We start from the raw sequence: 17931 nt of genomic DNA, 5'->3' as shown, positions 1-17931 counted from the left end.
TCCAGTGGTTAGGCGGAGAAGGCAATGGCATCCACTCCAGTACTCTTTTGCCTGGAAAATCGCATGGACAGAGCAGCCTGGTAGGCTTCAGTCCATGGGGTCGCTAAGAGTTGGACACGACTGAGCGACTTCACTTTCACTTCTCACTTTCGTGCACTGGAGAAGGAAATGGCAGCCCACTCCAGTGTTCTTGCCTGGAGAATCCCCAGGGATGGGGGAGCCTGGTGGGCAGCTGTCTAGGGGGTCGCAGAGTCGGACACGACTGAAGCGACTGGCAGCACAGCAGCCAGTGTTTGGGACTTTGGAGCTTCCGTTGTAAGGGACATTGAGTTCCATCCCTGATCGGGGATCTAAGATCCTAAAAGGTTCAGTTGTCCCCCAAAGACCACAAAGATGCTGGCGCCAAGCTGTGCTCAGGACGAGACCCAGGAGATGGGCGGGGGTTGGTGGTGAAGTGGGCGGGTTCGACCCAAGCTCTCGCGGCTTTCTCTACCCCGGGTTGGTGCCTAGGGCTGGACAATCGGCTGGGAGGCTGCCCGGCTCCACCAGCCCAGGGCGTCCGAGGCGGCGGGATTCGTGATGACTTCGTTCAGGTGAGTGTCTCCGGAGCAGAGGGCAGTCTTGGCCAGCCAGACGCGCCTTCGGAGAGCGGCCAAGTGCCGGATCCGCGGGTGCCAGGGTCAAGGGAGGGGGCAGCCGGTCTCTAAATTAAGTCCATTCCGCCCCCTACCTAGGCGGGGCAGCTAGGAGACAGTGCCTGGGGACGCTGATGAGAACCCTTGCTTGTTCTCGACCGCTGCGCTCTGGGGAACACTGGTTTTAGAGGTGGAAATGGAAAATTTGACGTGGAGGTTGCTTCTGGAGCCTGGAGTGCGTAGCGCGGTGTTGGCCAGCATGCGGGAGCGGCCTGGAACCCGAAGGCTCTGATCAGGGCTTGAAGGTGTGGGTCCCCGGCGCGGAAAGCGCCAGCTCTGTGCTGTCGGAAACTGCGGCTGCGTCCCTTACGCAGCTTCAGAAAACAGCCTGGGGTTTAGGAGTCGGAGATTTTGAAAAGTCGGTTCTCAGATCCAGGCGACAGTCTCGAAGCAGAGTGTTTGTTTTGTGGCTCCGGGTGCTAAATCCTCTAAGGAATAGCCTAATAATTAACAGGGGAAAAAATAGACTTGGAGGGCTCCTTTAGTTTTTATAAACCAGGAAGAAGGATCAGAAATACAGTTTGTGCCTTTTTATCCCCAAAGTTTACTTACTTTGTATATTTCAAAACTAAAACGATCATTTAATGCTAGCAAGGAAGGCGTCTCCCGGCAATGCAAAAACGTGTTGGTGGGATGATGTTCTACTGGCATTAACATGAAGCACAGTTTGTAAGGGTTTCCCTGGTGGCTCAGATGGTAAAGTATCCGCTTTCAATGCTGGAGACCCAGGTTCGATCTCTGGGTGGGGAAAACCCCCTGGAGAAAGGAATAGCTACCCACTCCGATTGCCTGGGGAATTACACGGACAGAGGAGCCTCGTCCATGGGGGTCGCAAGAAATCGGACACAACTGAATGACTAACAATTTTACGTTCACTTTTGTGGCTGATCGAGGGGAGGAGGTAGCCCTTTCATCGCAGAAAGACCTCTCCCCTTTCTTAGCCAGAGGATTCCCTCATCCCACATTCCTTGATGAGTGAGAAGGAGCCCTGGCACCAGGCTCCCAACTGGTGCCAAGGAATTTAAAGCTGGCAAGTCCTCAACAAACTTGACTTTCCCTTCACATATGGACCGCTGGAATTGTGAACAAAAGGTCTGGGTTTTGCCTGATATTTTTGCTATGTTTATATCTCTGTAATCGTAAGGCTGCTGACTCGTGTGGCCTTGGGGAACTAAGTTTCTTCCTCAGAAGAAACTTTCTTTTAACCTTTTCTTTGCCTTTTTTTCTTTTTTACTTAAAAAAGACCTGATTCTGAAATAGATATTTCTGATTTTTGTCCCTCTGTGATAGGATAGTTCACTCCAACACACCCTACCTACCCAAGAAACAATTGCTATAGCAGCATGCGGTAAAACTCAGGAAATGTGGGTCGGTAAATTCCTTTCATCCACTGTGGAGCACTTATTTGTTATCAATAGGCCCTGTTCTAGATTGTACCACTAGCGTTCACCTCAGCTCTCTTTGAAGTGTCATGTCCAAACTACAGTTGTGGAAATGGAGACTAAAGGTTGTCCAAGGGCTACATTGAAAGGAGCAGGTTGGACTCTTAACTCTGAGGATAGTCAGTACTTTTTTGATTTATTCATAGCATTTCATTCCACAAAAGTTTGATAATCTTACCATGTGAGAGGCATTATACCAGGTACGGGGAATACAACTGTCCTGACCTCTTGCAGAAGTTATGACTCTAGCATATTTGACATCATCAGTTGATCATTTTTTAATACCCTTCTCTACAGAATTATCTTCAGTAATAATATATAATACCAATGATAATTACTATTGTCTTGCTTTCTTTTCATTTGCTGACAATTAAAAATAAAAAACAATTTTTTAAGATATTCAAATTGGGTAAAATAATTTATATATGAATTAACTCAGTTCAGTTCAGTCGCTCAGTCCTGTCTGACTCTGTGACCCCATGAATTGCAGAACACCAGGCCTCCCTGTCCATCACCAACTCCCGGAGTTCACCCAAACTCATGTCCATCGAGTCGGTGATGCCATCCAGCCATCTCATCCTCTGTCGTCCCCTTCTCCTCCTGCCCCCAATCCCTCCCAGCATCAGAGTCTTTTCCAATGAGTCAACTCTTCGCATGAGGTGGCCAAAGTACTGGAGTTTCAGCTTTAGCACCCAAAGAACACCTAGGACTGATCTCCTTTAGAATGGACTGGTTGGATCTCCTTGCTGTCCAAGGGACTCTCAAGAGTCTTCTCCAACACCACAGTTCAAAAGCATCAATTCTTTGGCGCTCAGCTTTCTTCACAGTCCAACTCTCACATCCATACATGACCACAGGAAAAACCGTAGCCTTGACTAGATGGACCTTTGTTGGCAAAGTAATGTCTCTGCTTTTCAATATACTATCTAGGTTGGTCATAACTTTCCTTCCAAGGAGTAAGTCTTTTAATTTCATGGCTGCAATCACCATCTGCAGTGATTTTGGAGCCCCAAAAATAAAATCTGACACTGTTTCCACTGTTTCCCCATCTATTTCCTATGAAGTGATGGGACCGGATGCCATGATCTTAGTTTTGGTAAATTCATACCAAACAAGATATACTTGGCAGTTTGCACTGTTTTTGCTATTTCAAATTTTAAACAGAAATGGAAAACTCAAGTGGTCACCACTAAAGATAGAAGTAACCAGACGCTTGGTTGTGTCTTTAAAATCATTGTCTATTAGTGTCTATTTTACGTCTGTTGCTTAAATGAAGAAATGGGCTTGAGCAATTCTGAATACTTATTCTGATTGCACGTTTACTCCTGTGAATCTATGTAGCTGAGCCAGGTATGTGTTGGAAACCAGCTGTGCCTGTGCCTGTGAGTTCTTCAGATTAACTTGCACATAGAACATAACTTTTATTAAGGGATAAGTAATGTGCTAATTTGAAGCTCATCTGTATTATTATTGTCTTACTAAAATTTTTATTGAGCTATAGTTGATGTACAGTAAGTTTCAAGTGTGCAACATTTTGTTGTTCAGTTCCTCAGTGGTGTCTGACTCTTTCGCACCCCAGGGACTGAAGCATGCCAGGCTTTCCTGTCCTTCACTACCTCCCAGAGCTTGCTGGACTCATGTCCATTGAGTTGGTGATGCCACCCAACCATCTTGTCCTTTGTCATCCGCTTCTCCAATCTTTCCCAGCATCAGGGGTCTTTTCTATAGTGACTGACGAATTTTAAAGATTATATTCCATTTATATTTATTATAAAATATTGGCTGTATTCCCTGTATTGTACTATAAGTCCTTGTAAAAGCTCATCTATATTATCAAGAACCATAGTAATTGCTTAGAACTTAGATCAGCAGTTCTTGATCTTTTTGGTCTCAGGACCCTTTCAATGCTTAGAAATTATTGAGGACCCCAGAGAACTTTTGTTTAGGTAGGTTGTATCTATTCCTATCACCATATTAAAAATTAAAGCTGTGAAAAATCTAAAAATACATAAAGCCACTAAAAATAATAATCATAAACCTATCCAATGGAAACATAACAGATTTTGATGAAATAACTGTGATGAGTTGAAGACTCTACTGGGGCTGATGGCTGGATCTACTTCCTAGCTCACTCAAGTGCCTGTTGGCTGGGGACTTTAGTTCCTCTCCACGTGGTTCTGCATGGGCAACTCACAGCGCAGCAGTGGGCTTTTCCAGAGCAGATCCTCTGAGAATGTGTCACCAAGGTGATAGTCAAATTAGCAGTCTCAGAAGTGACCTATGTTGTTTTCATATTGGCCACCCAGACTCGTGTGAGAAGGGGCTTCTTCCACTCTGTGCTCTTTTGGCCAGGGTGGAAAGGGCTACACAAAGGTGTGACTGCTTGGAAGCTGAGACCATCCAAAGGCCACCCAGGAGACTGGCTACCACGGGACTTTGGTGTTTATTTTCATGAATGAGACTGCCTGTGATTTTTTTCTTTAAAAATTTTTTTTTAATATTTGCTTTTATTTATTTGGCTGCTCTGGGCCTTAGTTGTGACATTAGTGCTGTTAGTTGTGGCGTGTGGAATCTCATTCCCCCATCAGGGATCAAACTTGGGTCTCCTGCATTGGGAGCTTAAAGTCTTAGCCACAGGACCACCAGGAAAGTCCCTCTTTCTTTCTTATACTTTTGTAAGGTTTTGGTGAAATGTTTATGCTGTTTCCTAAGTTGTAGTTTTTTCCCTAGTCTTTGGAAGAATAGGAAGTCAACTGAAAATGAAAATTTGGCTTATAGAATTATTCAGAATTTTCTATTTTTCCCTGTGTCAGTTTTTAAAAGCTGTATTCTTCTCTAAGAACTTGCTTATTTTCTCTAAATTTTCAAGGTTAGTGTCATAAAATTACTCATTTATATTCTCTTATTACTTCCTTAGTAGTCTTAAGTTTCAAGCGATGCTCCTGACATTCCTGACTTTGGTGGTTTGCGCCTGCTTGTGTTTTTATCTCAATTCCTTCCAATGAGCTTATTCCTTTTATAAAGGCTTCCCTGGTGGCTAGATGGTAAAGAATCCACCTGCAGTGCAGGAGACCCAGGTTCGATCCAGGGGAGATCCCCTGGAGAAGGGAATGGCAACCCACTCCAGTATTCTTGCCTGGAGAATCCCATGGACAAAGGAGTCTGGTGGGCTACAGTCTATGGGGGTCACAAAGAGTCGAACTAACACTTTAACTTTTAAAGTAAAACAGCTTTTGGCTTCGCGGATACTTTAAAGTATATGTTCCCTATTACATTATTTTCTGCTCTCATATTTATTATTTTCTTCTTCCTACTTTATTTAGAGCCTAATTTACTGATATTTTTCTAATTTTGAGCCTAATTTAACTGATCTTTTTCTAATTTCTGAGGTAGATGCTTGACTTTCTGACTCTCAGATTTTCTTCTTTTCTAATAGAGATATTCAAAGGCGTAAATTTCTTTGTGAGTATTGCTTTTTAGCTGCTTTCCAGTGGTGTTGATTTGTGGTATTTTCACTGTCATGTAGTTCAAATTAAAGTTAATTTCCAGGTGGGAGGGGGGGTCATGTTTGGGAACGCATGTAAGAATTAAAGATTTTAAAATTTAAAATAAATAAATAAATAAATAAATAAATAAAAATAAAGTTAATTTCCATCGTGATGTTTTCTTTGACCCATGGTTATTTAGAAGGGCATTTCTGAATTTTTAAAAGCAAGGATTTTCTAGCTATCTTTTTATTGTTCACTGCCAACTTAATTGCATCAGGGTTAGAAAATATACTCTATATTACTGAAATTCTTTGAAATTTTGGACACTTGTTTTATGACCCAGCATATGTTCAGTTTTTGTAAATGTTCTGTGTATGTTTGGAAGAAATTCATATTCTGCAGTCATTATATGTAGGGTTTTATATAGTCCATTTATATCAAGTTTGCTGATTGTCTGCTTCAAATCATCTAAATGCTTATTAATTTTTTGATTGCTTTGTTGATCAGGTTAAAATCTCTCTCACCATGATTGTGAATACGTCTGTTTCTCCTTGTAATTCTTTCAGTATTTTGCCTTAAATATTTTAAGGGTATGTTATTAGAATAAAGAATTGTTATCTCTTTCTGTGAGCTGAGTATTTTATAACTTGAGGTATTCCTCTATCTGTGGTTTTGCTTTATATCTCTTTATTAATGTCACATGAAGTAGGCTTCACTTGATATTAATTAAGTCAACTTCCTTTAATATTAATATAGAGAGCAACTTTATCTTGGTTACAGTTAGTGTATTTAACTTCCTTTTTACTCTCAACATTTCTATATCGTTTCGATGTATCTCTTGCAAATCACATATATTTGGATTTCTTTTTTCCATCTAGTCTGATTACCTTAGGTTTTAATTGGAGCATTTAATCAATTTATGTAATTATTGGATGAGATGGTTGGATAGCATCACTGACTCAATGAACATGAATTTGAGCAAACTTGGGGAGTAGTGGAGGACAGAGAAACCTGGCGTGCTGCAGTCCATGGGGGTCACAAAGAGTTGGACACGACTTAGTGACTGAATAGCAACAATTATTGATATAGTTGGTTTAAATCTAACATCTCAGTGAGTGCTTTCTATTTGTTCTGCCTGGTCTATATTCTTTTCTCTCTTCTTGCACTTTTGGAATTTTTTTTTATTATCCCATTTTCCTGTCTATTAGCTTTATTATTTGTATTTTATTTCTGCAATAGTTACACTATAGATTATAAGATTCTTGACCTATCAAAGTCTAAAATGTTGTTTTTAAAAATTATTTAATTCTTATTTTATTTATTTTCATTTTTCGGCTGTGGCGTGTGGCATGTGGGATATTAGTTCCCCAACCAGTGATGAAACTTATGCTGCCTACATTTTAAGAGTAGAGTCTTAACCGCTGGACCACCAGGGAAGTCCTCACTTGGTTTTTTTAATCTTCTTCCCAGGGAAATGTAAAGACCTTGGAACACTTTTAGTCTGCTTACTCCTTTCCTGACTTACGTGTCATTACTTTACCCTTTTTTGGTTCTGTTGTGTTTTATTATTTTCTTATTGTTTTGTACTAAACAAAACAGTATTATTTTATATAGTCAGTAGCATCTAGACTTACCCACTTTTCAGTTTTATTTCTCTTCCTTATTTCTTTATGATCTTCCTTCTGGAGAAATCTACCTTTAGTAGTTATTTTAGTACAAGTATGCTGGTGATCAGTTCCCTCAAATGTTGCTTGTCTAGAAACACCTTTATGGGCACCTTCATTTTTGAATAGTCCTGGTGATATCAAAGATATTTCAGTATCTCTGGCTTCCCATATATTCTGTTGGAAAATTAACCAGCAACTTCTTTTAAAGGTAATCTTTTATGGCTGCTTTTAAGATTATCTTCTTGTATTTTATTTGTTTTTTGAAAAGCACTTGTGTAACTGTATGCCTCTCCCACCATATGGCTTCAAGCTACCAGGACAAAAGCCCCACCCACATCTTAAATCTCCTCGGCTCTTCTGCTGAAGAATTTGGCCGTCATGACAGGCTGCTTTGGACTCACCGCATCCATGCTAGGACTCACTCCAGTCTTGTTCTTGGCAGCGTTTACCTGTGTCTGCTCACTGACTGAGATCCACGTTTTATCAAGGTTGACAGTTGGGCAGAAGCTCTGGTTCCTCTTTAAGTAATAATGCCTCACCAATTTTGCGTGACTGGGGAGAGAAGGCAACCATTTTCATTACTTCACTAAGATTAAAAAGCTATGTTTATCATCTTCACAGCCCATCTCCCCCATTACAGTGTAAGTTGCTCACTCATGCAAAAGAGTGACATAGCAATTACTCCACTTTTCAAATAAAACAAATCTCTAAAAAGCCACTGAAGCTATCAAGTGGAAAAGACTAGTTTTTTCATGGAACCAGAGTAAGTCACTGAGAAGATCAGAGGCAGTGCCAAGGCTAGAATTCAGGTCCCTTGATAGCTTCTACAGCTGTTACTCCTGTAACAGAGGTCTCCTAAACCTCCCCCTAATTTGCAGACATGCATGGATCTAATAGTGTGTAGGTCAGTCTGATGCACGTCACTAACCTGGTGACTGTGTCATGAGGGCCACAGCCAGTAGCTAAGGTCAGCAGTTACTTTTGGAGGACTCCACTGCACTCAGGCAGTAACTGACACCCAAGCGTGGCTCTAGCCCTGATTCTCCTTGTGTTTTAATTTTTACTATAATGCTTTTTGATGTGTATTTATGTTTAATTTTCTTCCTTGTGGCTTAAATAGAACTTCACAAAAGCTCCTTCATTAATTCTGAAAATTTTCAGTCATCTTTCTTCAAGTATTCCTCTGTCCCGGTCTCTCTTCTCCAGTACTCGAATACTTACTGTTTCCTCTGTGTCTTTGATTCTTTTAGTAATTTGAGATCTTTTGTTCCTATATTATCCATTTTGGCAGTTATTTTATTTTATTTTTTATTGAAGTATAGTTGATTTACAATGTTTCAGGTATACAGCAAAATGGACATTATTTTGCCGACTAAGGTCCATCTATGGTTTTTCCTGTGGTCATGTATGGATGTGAGAGTTGGACTGTAAAGAAGGCTGAGCACCGAAGAATTGATTCTTTTGAACTGTGGTGTTGGAGAAGACTCTTGAGAGTCCCTTGGACTGCAAGGAGATCCAACCAGTCCATTCTGAAGGAGGTCAGCCCTGGGATTTCTTTGGAGGGAATGATGCTAAAGCTGAAACTCCAGTACTTTGGCCACCTCATGCGAAGAGTTGACTCATTGGAAAAGACTTTGATGCTGGGAGGGATTGGGGGCAGGAGGAGAAGGGGACGACAGAGGATGAGATGGCTGGATGGCATCACGGACTCAATGGACATGAGTCTGAGTGAACTCTGGGAGTTGGCGATGGACAGGGAGGCCTGGCGTGCTGCAATTCATGGGGTCACAAAGAGTCAGACACGACTGTGGGACTGAACTGAACTGAATACATATACATACATAAAAAAGTAGAGCTGGAAAACCAATAAGGTAGATAAGTGGAGTGAAGTGAAAGTCACTCAGTCATGACCGACTCTTTGCAACCCCATGGACTCTACAGTTCATGGAATTCTCCAGGTCAGAATACTGGAGTTGGGTAGCCTTTCCTTTCTCCAGGGGATCTTTCCAACCCAGAGACTGAACCCAGGTCTCCTGTATTGCAGGCAGATTCTTTACAGGCTGAGCCACAAGGGAAGCCCAAGAATACTGGAGTGGGTAGCCTATCCCTTTTCCAGCGGATCTTCCTGACCCAGAAATCAAACTGGGATCTCCTGCACTGCAGGCAGATTCTTTACCAACTGAGCTATCAGAGAAATCCCAAGGTAGATAAACTGGTATCCTAAGAATGTCATAGCAAGCTCTGTGAGAATGTTTGGAGGTAGTAGATGCAGATTAGCTTAGAAAATGGTAGCTTGGGCATTAGGTTAGGAAGGGCCTGTAATGGGCCTCCCAGTTGGTTCTAGTGGGAAAGAACCCAGCTGCTAATGCAGAAGACACAGGAGATGCGGTTCAGTCCCTCGGTTGGGAAGATCCCCTGGAGTAAGAAATGGCAATCACTCCAGTATTCTTGCCTGGAGAATTCCATGGACAGAGGAGCCTGGAGGGCTATAGTCCATGGGGCTGCAAAGAGTCAGACACGACTGAAGCAGCTTAGCATTAGCACTAGCATGCATATGTATCTATTCTTTTGCAGATTCTTTTCCACTATAGGCTATTACAAGATACTGAATATAGTTCCTTGTGCTATACAGTAAATCCTTGCTGTTTACCTATTTTATATATAACAGTGTTTATCTATTAATCCCAGTTCCTAATTTATCTGTCCCCTTCCTTGGTAGTTATAGTCTGACCTATCTTCCAGTCTTGTCAAATTCTCTGTTAAATTCATCTACTTAAGTTTTCAGTACTGTTATTTTTTTTATTTCTAAAATTTCTGTCTCTTTTTATATTCTCCAATTTTTTGTTTGGGAAGCAAAAGGCAAAGGAGAGAGGGAAGGATATACCCAAGTGAATGCAGAGTTCCAGAGAATAGCAAAGAGATAAGAAAACCTTCTTAAGTGAACAGTGCAAAGAAATAGAGAAAAACAATAGAATGGAAAAGACTGGAGATCTCTTTGAGAAAACTGGGAGATAACAAGGGAACATTTCATGCAAAGATGGGCACAATAAAGGACAGAAACAACAAGGACCTAACAGAAGCAGAAGCGATTAAGAGGAGGAGGTAAGGATACACAGAAGAACTATACAAAAAGGTCTTAATGACCTGGATAATCATGATGGTCTGGTCACTCTCTAGAGCCAGACGTCCTGGAGTGTGAAGTCAAGTGGGCCTTAGAGAGCATTACTATAAACAAAGCTAGTGGAGGTGATGGAATTCCAGCTGAGCTATTTCAAATCCTAAAAGATGATGCTGTGAAAGTGCTGTACTCAATATGTCAGAAAATTTGGAAAACTCAGCAGTGGCCACAGGACTAGAAAAGGTCAGTTTTAATTCCAATCCCAAAGAAAGGCAATGCCAAAGAATGTTCAGACTACCACACAGTTGCACTCATTTTACATGCTAGCAAGGTAATGCTCAAAGTCCTTCAAGCTAGGCTTTAGCAGTACGTGAACTGAGAACTTCCAAATGTACAAGCTGGGGTTAGAAAAGGCAAAGGAGGGACTTCCCTGGTGGTCCAGTGGCTAAGACTCTGTGCTCCCAATGCAGGAGGTCAGGGTTCAATCCCATGTCAGGGAACTTGATCCCACATGCTGCAGCTAAGGCTGGGAACAGCCAAATAAATAAAATAAATAAATATTGAAAAAAAAGGAAAGGCAAAGGAACCAGAGACCAAATTGAGAACATCTGTTGGATCATAGGAAAAAAGGGAATTCCACAAAAAAACTACTTCTGCTTTATTGACTACCCTAAATCCTTTGACTGTGTGAATCACAACAAACTGTGAAAAGTTCTTAAAGAGATGGGAATACCAGGCCACATTACCTGCCTCCTGAGAAACCTGTATGCTGGTCAAGAAGTAACAGTTAGAACCGTCCATGGAACAGCAGACTGGTTCAAAATTAGGAAAGCTCTCAGTAACTTTGGGGATCTTAGGGCATGAGCCACTCATCTCCTATGAATCTGTAATAAACCTTTCTCTATTCCAATCTCTAATGTTGGATATTGATGGGCCTCAAGACTGTATATTGTCACTCTGCTTATTTAACTTATATGTAGAGCACATCATGCAAAATGCTGGGCTGGGTGAAGCACAAGCTGGAATCAAGATTGCTGGGGGAAATATCAAAATGTCACATATGCAAATGATACCACTCTAATGGCAGAAAGTGAAGAGGAACTAAAGAGCCCCCTATGAGGGTGAAAGAGAAAAGTGAAAAAGTTGGCTTAAAATTCAACATTCAGAAAACTAATATCATGGCATCTGGTCCCATCACTTCATGCAAATAGATGGGGGGAAAAGTGGGGAAGCAGTGACAGATTTTATTTTCTTGGGCTCCAGAATCACTTCGGACTGTGACTGCAGTCATGAATCTAAAAGACACTTACTCATTGGAAGAAAAGCTGTTTCCAACCTAGATAGCGTTTTTTTTTTGTTTTGTTTTGGTTTGGTTTTTTTTAGATAGCGTTTTAAAAAGAGACATCACTTTACCGACCAAGGTCCATATAGTCAAAGCTATTGTTACTGAAATTGCAAGTCCATATGCCTGATGCGCAGTGAGGCCCATCAATATCCAACATTAGAGTTTGGAATAGAGAAAGGTTTATTACAGATTCGTAGGAGATGAGTGGCTCATGCCCTAAGATCCCCAAAGTTACTGAAAGCTTTCAGCAAGTCCCTTTAAAAGCAAAAGGTGAGGGATGGGTGTGGTTAGTTGTTGCAGACTTCTCCTTGTCAGATCCTTTGTTCTTGAGGCCTGGTCATGGTCAGGTAACTATGTAATAAGGCAGAGTAATAAGGCACAGCAATGGCTACCTGCTAAGGGCTGTGCTCTTCCTGCTCTGTTACAGGAACATCAAGAGCTCCTAAAATCAGGGAGAGAACCCTGACATCCCTGTAGAAGAAAAGGCTAGAGCAGGGCTTCTTCAATTGTGGGCCAGAGACTCTTGAGGGCCCCAATGACCTCCTCAGGGAGTCTGTAAGGTCAGAACTGTTTCATGATAGTATTAAGATGCTAGTTGCCTTTTTCACTATGCTGACTTGGACACTGATGATGCAGGGGCAATGATGGAAAACTGCTGCTGGTACCTTCGCTTGAACTGGTGGGAGTTGCATTCTTCCCACCACACCCAGGGGAAACTTCAGAATATCCTTGATGAAATGGTTAAATCAATTGATTTTTTAAAAAAATACCAATTTGGACTTACCTGGCAGTCCATTGGTTAAGGCTTTGTAGTTCCATTGCAGGGGGTGAGGGTTCAATCTCTGGTGGGGGAATGAAGATCCTGCATGTGGCATGAAGAAAAAACAAACAATTTAAGATATATTTTTTGATGAACAGTAAAACATTCCTACTACAGACTGAAGTGCAGTTGTTGCCTCAAGAAAAAGTGCTTGTGCAATTTGAGCAGGGAGCTGAACTAACTGCCTTTTTTTTAATAACCACTTTTTAAATTTTTATTTTTTAACTGAAGGATAATTGCTTTACAGAATTTTGTTGTTTTCTGCCACATATCAATATGAATCAGCCACAGGTATATGTATGTCCTCTCTCTGTTGAGCCTCCCTCCCCACCCCACCCTCTAAGTTGTTACAGAGCCCCTGTTTGAGTTCTGAGTCATATAGCAAATTCCCATTGCTTATCCATTTTGCATATGGTAATGTAAGTTTCCATGTTACACTCTATATATATCTCACCCACTCCCTCCTCCCCATCCCCGCCATGTCCATAAGTCTGTTATCTCTGTCTGTTCCTCTATTGCTGCCCTTCGAATAAATTCATCAGTACTATTTTTCTAGATTCCACATATATGTGTTAGTATACAATATTTATCTTTCTCTTTCTGATGTACTTCACTCTGTATAAATAGGCTCTAGGTTCATCCACCTCATTAGAACTGACTAACGCATTACTTTTTATGGCTGAGGAATATTCCATTGCATATATGTACCACAGCTTCTTTATCTATTCATTTGTTGATGGACATCTAGGTTGTTTCCATGTTCTAGCTATTGTAAATGACGTTGCAATGAACACTGGGGTACATTGTCTTTTTCAGTTTTGGTGTCCTCAGGGTATATGCCTAGTGGTGGGATTGCTGGGTCAAATGGTGGTTTTAGTCCTAGATTTTTAAAGTAATCTCTATACCGTCTTCCATAATGGCTGTATCAGTTTATATTCCCACCAACAGTGCAAGAGAATTCCCTTTTCTCCACACCCTCTCCCTCATTTATTGTTTGTAGACTTTTTGATTATAACAGTTCTGACTGGTGTGAGGTGCTATCTCATTGTAGTTTTTATTTGCATTTTTCTAATAATGAACAGTGTTGAACGTCTTTTCATGTGTTTGTTAGCCATCTGTATGTCTTTGGAGAAATGTCTGTTTGATCTTTTTCACACTTTTTGATTGGGTTGTTTGTTTTTCTGGTATTGACTTGTATGGGCTGCTTGTATATTTTGGAAATTAATCCTTTGTCAGTTGTTTCATTTGCTGTTATTTTCTCCTATTCTGAGAGTTGTCTTCACCTTGTTTATAGTTTCCTTTGCTGTTCAAAAGCTTTTAAGTTTAATTAGGTCCCACTTGTTTATTTTTGTTTTTACTTCCATTACTCTAGGAGGTGGATCATAGAGGATCTTGCTTTGATTTATGCCATCAAGTTGAACTAGCTGCTTTTTAATTGAAGTATTTTTTGTTTAAAGAATGAATAAAAATGAAGAACAAGCTGGTTATTCAGACTTCTGTTTTTGGTAGATATCTTTTTTAAAAAATGAACCAAGTGATCTTGTCCATTTGAAGAAAACAACTGGTAGTATTTGTTACCAATCATAAAATTCAAGCTTTCCAAAAAATTAGAACTTTGTAAAACTTATTTCTACTGCGATGAGTTTGAAAGTCATATTATTTAGAGACCTTTCTGATGAGACTGGTGTTGATATTAATGAATGAATTCTCTGTATTGCATTAAAAATGCATTTGGGGGCTCAGCATAGCTCAATGAACCGATATTTTCCATATGAATGATGCATGGTGTTATAAAATCAAGTGTAGGTAAAAGACCCATTCAAAGTCCAAATCATACCAATGAAAAAAGTTCATTGATATGGTTTCAGATTCCACATTGCTGTTAATCTTTAAACTGCTACTATTTGGTTTTTTGCATGGTATCAAAGATGAATATCCACAATTATCTTTTTTCCACTTGTATATCTGTGTGGGGTTGTATTTTCCTCACATGTTTCAACCAAACAGCGTAACAGATTGAATGCAGAAACAATATAAGAATTCATTTTATCTATTAAGCTAAATATTACAGAGATAGGCGAAAATGTAAAATGAAGCCATTTTTCTCACTACTTTTTGTTTGGAAAAATGTAATTATTTTTCATAAAAACATGTTATTTGTGTTAGCTTTTAATGGGCTTATTATGTTTCAAAAGTTTTAAAACTTATTATACTTTTAAAAACTTCTCAAATTTAATTTCCAAAATGGTAAACATTGACAGATATAACCCACAAAAACAAAAGCTCTTTGGGAGTCCTCAGTAATTTTTAAGCTTATGAAGAGGTCCAGGGACTTCCCTGACGGTCCAGTGTTTAAGATTTGGCCTTTCAGTGCAGGGCGTGTGATCCCTGGTGGAGGCTTTAAGATCCCACATGCTTCATGGCTTTAAAAACCCAAAACATAAAGCAGAAGAACTATTGTAACAAATTAAATAAAAACTTTAAAAATGGTCTACATCAAAAACAATTTTTTTTAAAGAATACAGATCCTGAGCCCCAGAATACTCAGAACCAGTGATCTGGGCAGTCATCAAATGCCTACTAATATTCTGCAAAAGAAATGCTGTGCCTAGCCTCTCTGATGGAGGGGTGCACACCATCACCTATGAAGGGATTTTCTCAGAAATCAAACCTGGATCTGATCAAGCCTCTTGATATAACTACAGATTTATAGATATTTCAGGGAACAAAGGAACATGGCTCGGGGGAGGGGGGGGAAGGGGGGGAGGGAGCTGAAATCAGCACAGTCCAGATGTGGAAAATCCAAATTATGTAGGATAAACAACGTGGTTCCTTAAACAAGTATGTTGCTAGGAAGAGATACAGAGGAATGTTTGTATTAAAAGGAACTGATGAAACATATCAACCATTGTGTGGCTCTTATTTAGATTCTGCTTTGATTCTATTTTTAATTGGAGTAGAATTGATTTACAATGTAGTGTCAGTTTCTGTGTACAGCCACGTGAATCAGCTCTATGTATACATATATCCCTTCCTTCTTCAGCCTGCCTCCCACCCCACCACACCCACTCCACCCCTCTAGGTTGTCACAGAGCACCAGGCTGAACTCTGTGCTATACAGCAGCTTCCCACTGGCTATTTATTTTATGTATGGTTCTCTATATATGCCAAATGCTACTCTCTCAGTTTGTCCCATCCTCTTCTTCCACTCTGTCCACAAGTCTGTTTTCTATGTCTGAGTCTCTTCCTCTCCAGCAAATAAGTTCATCAGCATCATTTTTCTAGGTTCCATATATATGCCTTAATATACGATATTTGTTTTTCTCCTTCCGACTTATTTCAGTCTGTACAAAAATAAAAAATAAAAAAAGAAGGGAACTCTGTGCACATGTGATGGTAATAAAGACTGATTGTTAGATTTTTAGCTGATAATGGTATTGGGTGTCTCTGTGTGTGTAAGAAACTTTATCTGAATCCCCCAAGCTTTAAGCAAAGAAGCAGAACTTCAATGAGGATTGCACAATAAGAAATTTATTATAGGAATTAACACAATTTGGGGATGAATTCCAAAAAAACAAAAAAAAATTAGAGAAAAGTCACCAGTCAGGTGACTCATCACAGGTGAATGAGCTGGAACTGGGAAGAATTCAGAAACATCTGTTTTCTGGAGTACAGCCACAAAGAGAGTTGCTGGGGACGTCTATGAAAGGTTGTTTGTTCCTCATGGTTACCACTACTGTGAGTTCTCAGAGAAAGTTCTTATAGTGAACCTGAGGTAGTTGGTCAGCAGGGCCAGTTGTTGGGAAGGAGGGCTAGACACAGAATTTAGGAAAAGAGGACCAGGTGGCTAGAACCTGCCAGCGTCTGCACTGCCTCTGAATCTCATGCAAATTTCTCTGTGGCCATCCCTAACGTGGCATTACACAGGGAAGGGAATTCCAGCTTGGTTCATCTGAGTACGAAACTGCCACATTACCCTTCAAAGATAGAATATTTACTGATGAAATGAAAAGATGTCAAGATTTTCTTCAAAATGATTTGAGAAGTGAGGGAATAGGTGAAGAAACAGATAAATCCATTTTGTCCAGGAGTAGAAGGTAGGTAATGGGTATAATAAAATTCATTTTATTGTTCTTTTTATTTTTTGTATGTACTTTGGATTTTTCTCTATAATTAAAAAGTTTTTTTTTTAAGTACCCTGATCACCCCTTGCATTTTTCCCTTGGAGTATCATTAACTTTATGGGTTTTATTTTATTTAATATGTTATAGTTAATTATAGTCATTGTTCTTGTTGATGTATCAACTATCTCAAATATGACTGGTAGAAGACCATTTAAACTGGCTCCTCTTTCATGGATATAACTGTGGACTTCTTAGATCGCCCCCTTCCCTTCTGGCATCACAGGATATTCTAGACTTGCTTTGAATTTTCCTTACCCAAAGCCAGAATCAGCCATTTCTGTAAGGGGCTCTGATTTTCTTTAGAGGGGAATGCTGAATGTAAACCAAGATCCAGATGTTAGATGTGGCTGATAATTATTAGTGTGGTATCATTTCTTCCAGGTTCTTCCCTTTTAAAAAAAATTTGTTGGAGCATGGTTGATTTACTGTGTGTCAGTTTCTGCTGTGCAGCAACGTGATTCAGTTATACATATTTATATACATATACTTTTTCCTATTTTTTTCATTATGGTTTGTCACAAGATATGGAATATAGTTCCCAGTGCTATAGGGTAGGACCTTGTTGTTTTTCCATTCTAATGGTGTATGTCTGCTAATCCCAAACTCCCAGTTCTTCCCTCTCTCACCCTCCCTTCCTTGGAAACCACGTTTATTCTCTGTGCCTTTTTCTGTTTTGTAGATATGTTCATTTGTTGTATTTTAGATTATGCATATAAGTGATATAATATGGTATTTGTCTTTCTCTTTTTGACTTTGCTTAGTATGATAATTTCTGCTGCTGCTGCTGCTGCTAAGTCGCTTCAGTCGTGTCCGACTCTGTGCAACCCCATAGACAGCAGCCCACCAGGCTCCCCTGTCCCTGGGATTCTCCAGGCAGGAACACTGGAATGGGTTGCCATTTCCTTCTGCAATGCATGAAAGTGAAAAGTGAAAGTGAAGTCGCTCAGTCGTGTCTGACTCTTAGTGACCCCATGGACTGCAGCCCACCAGGCTCCTCCATCCATGGGATTTTCCAGGCAAGAGTACTGGAGTGGGTTGCCATTGCCTTCTCCAGTGATAATTTCTAGGTCCATCCAATTTGCTGCAAAAGGCATTATTTTCTTTTCATGGCTGAGTAATATTCCACTGTATAAAGGTGTACCAGACCTTTATCCATTCATGGACAGTTAGGT

At 40.3% G+C, this 17931-nt stretch overlaps 1 protein-coding gene and 1 non-coding gene across 2 annotated transcripts in view; one reads left to right on the top strand and one right to left on the bottom strand.

The window, feature by feature from the left end:
* The first annotated feature begins 451 nt into the window (after positions 1 to 451).
* The window catches only part of B4GALNT2 (beta-1,4-N-acetyl-galactosaminyltransferase 2 (SID blood group)), a 63425-nt gene continuing 45945 nt past the window's right edge, over positions 452 to 17931 (top strand). Inside the window, exon 1 of the mRNA XM_069543202.1 lies at positions 452 to 593. Within this exon, the coding sequence (XP_069399303.1) occupies positions 580 to 593 (14 nt within the window). The 5' untranslated portion in view covers positions 452 to 579. The remainder of the gene's footprint in view (positions 594 to 17931) is intronic.
* Positions 8208 to 8333, bottom strand: LOC138415551 (small nucleolar RNA SNORA3/SNORA45 family). Its single transcript, XR_011247305.1, has one exon. It is a non-coding gene; the product is annotated as a small nucleolar RNA SNORA3/SNORA45 family (small nucleolar RNA).

Source organism: Ovis canadensis, chromosome 11 (assembly GCF_042477335.2).
Source record: "Ovis canadensis isolate MfBH-ARS-UI-01 breed Bighorn chromosome 11, ARS-UI_OviCan_v2, whole genome shotgun sequence".
In the NCBI taxonomy this organism is placed as follows: Eukaryota; Metazoa; Chordata; class Mammalia; order Artiodactyla; family Bovidae; genus Ovis; species Ovis canadensis.
This window is presented reverse-complemented; position numbering and strand designations above follow the sequence as displayed.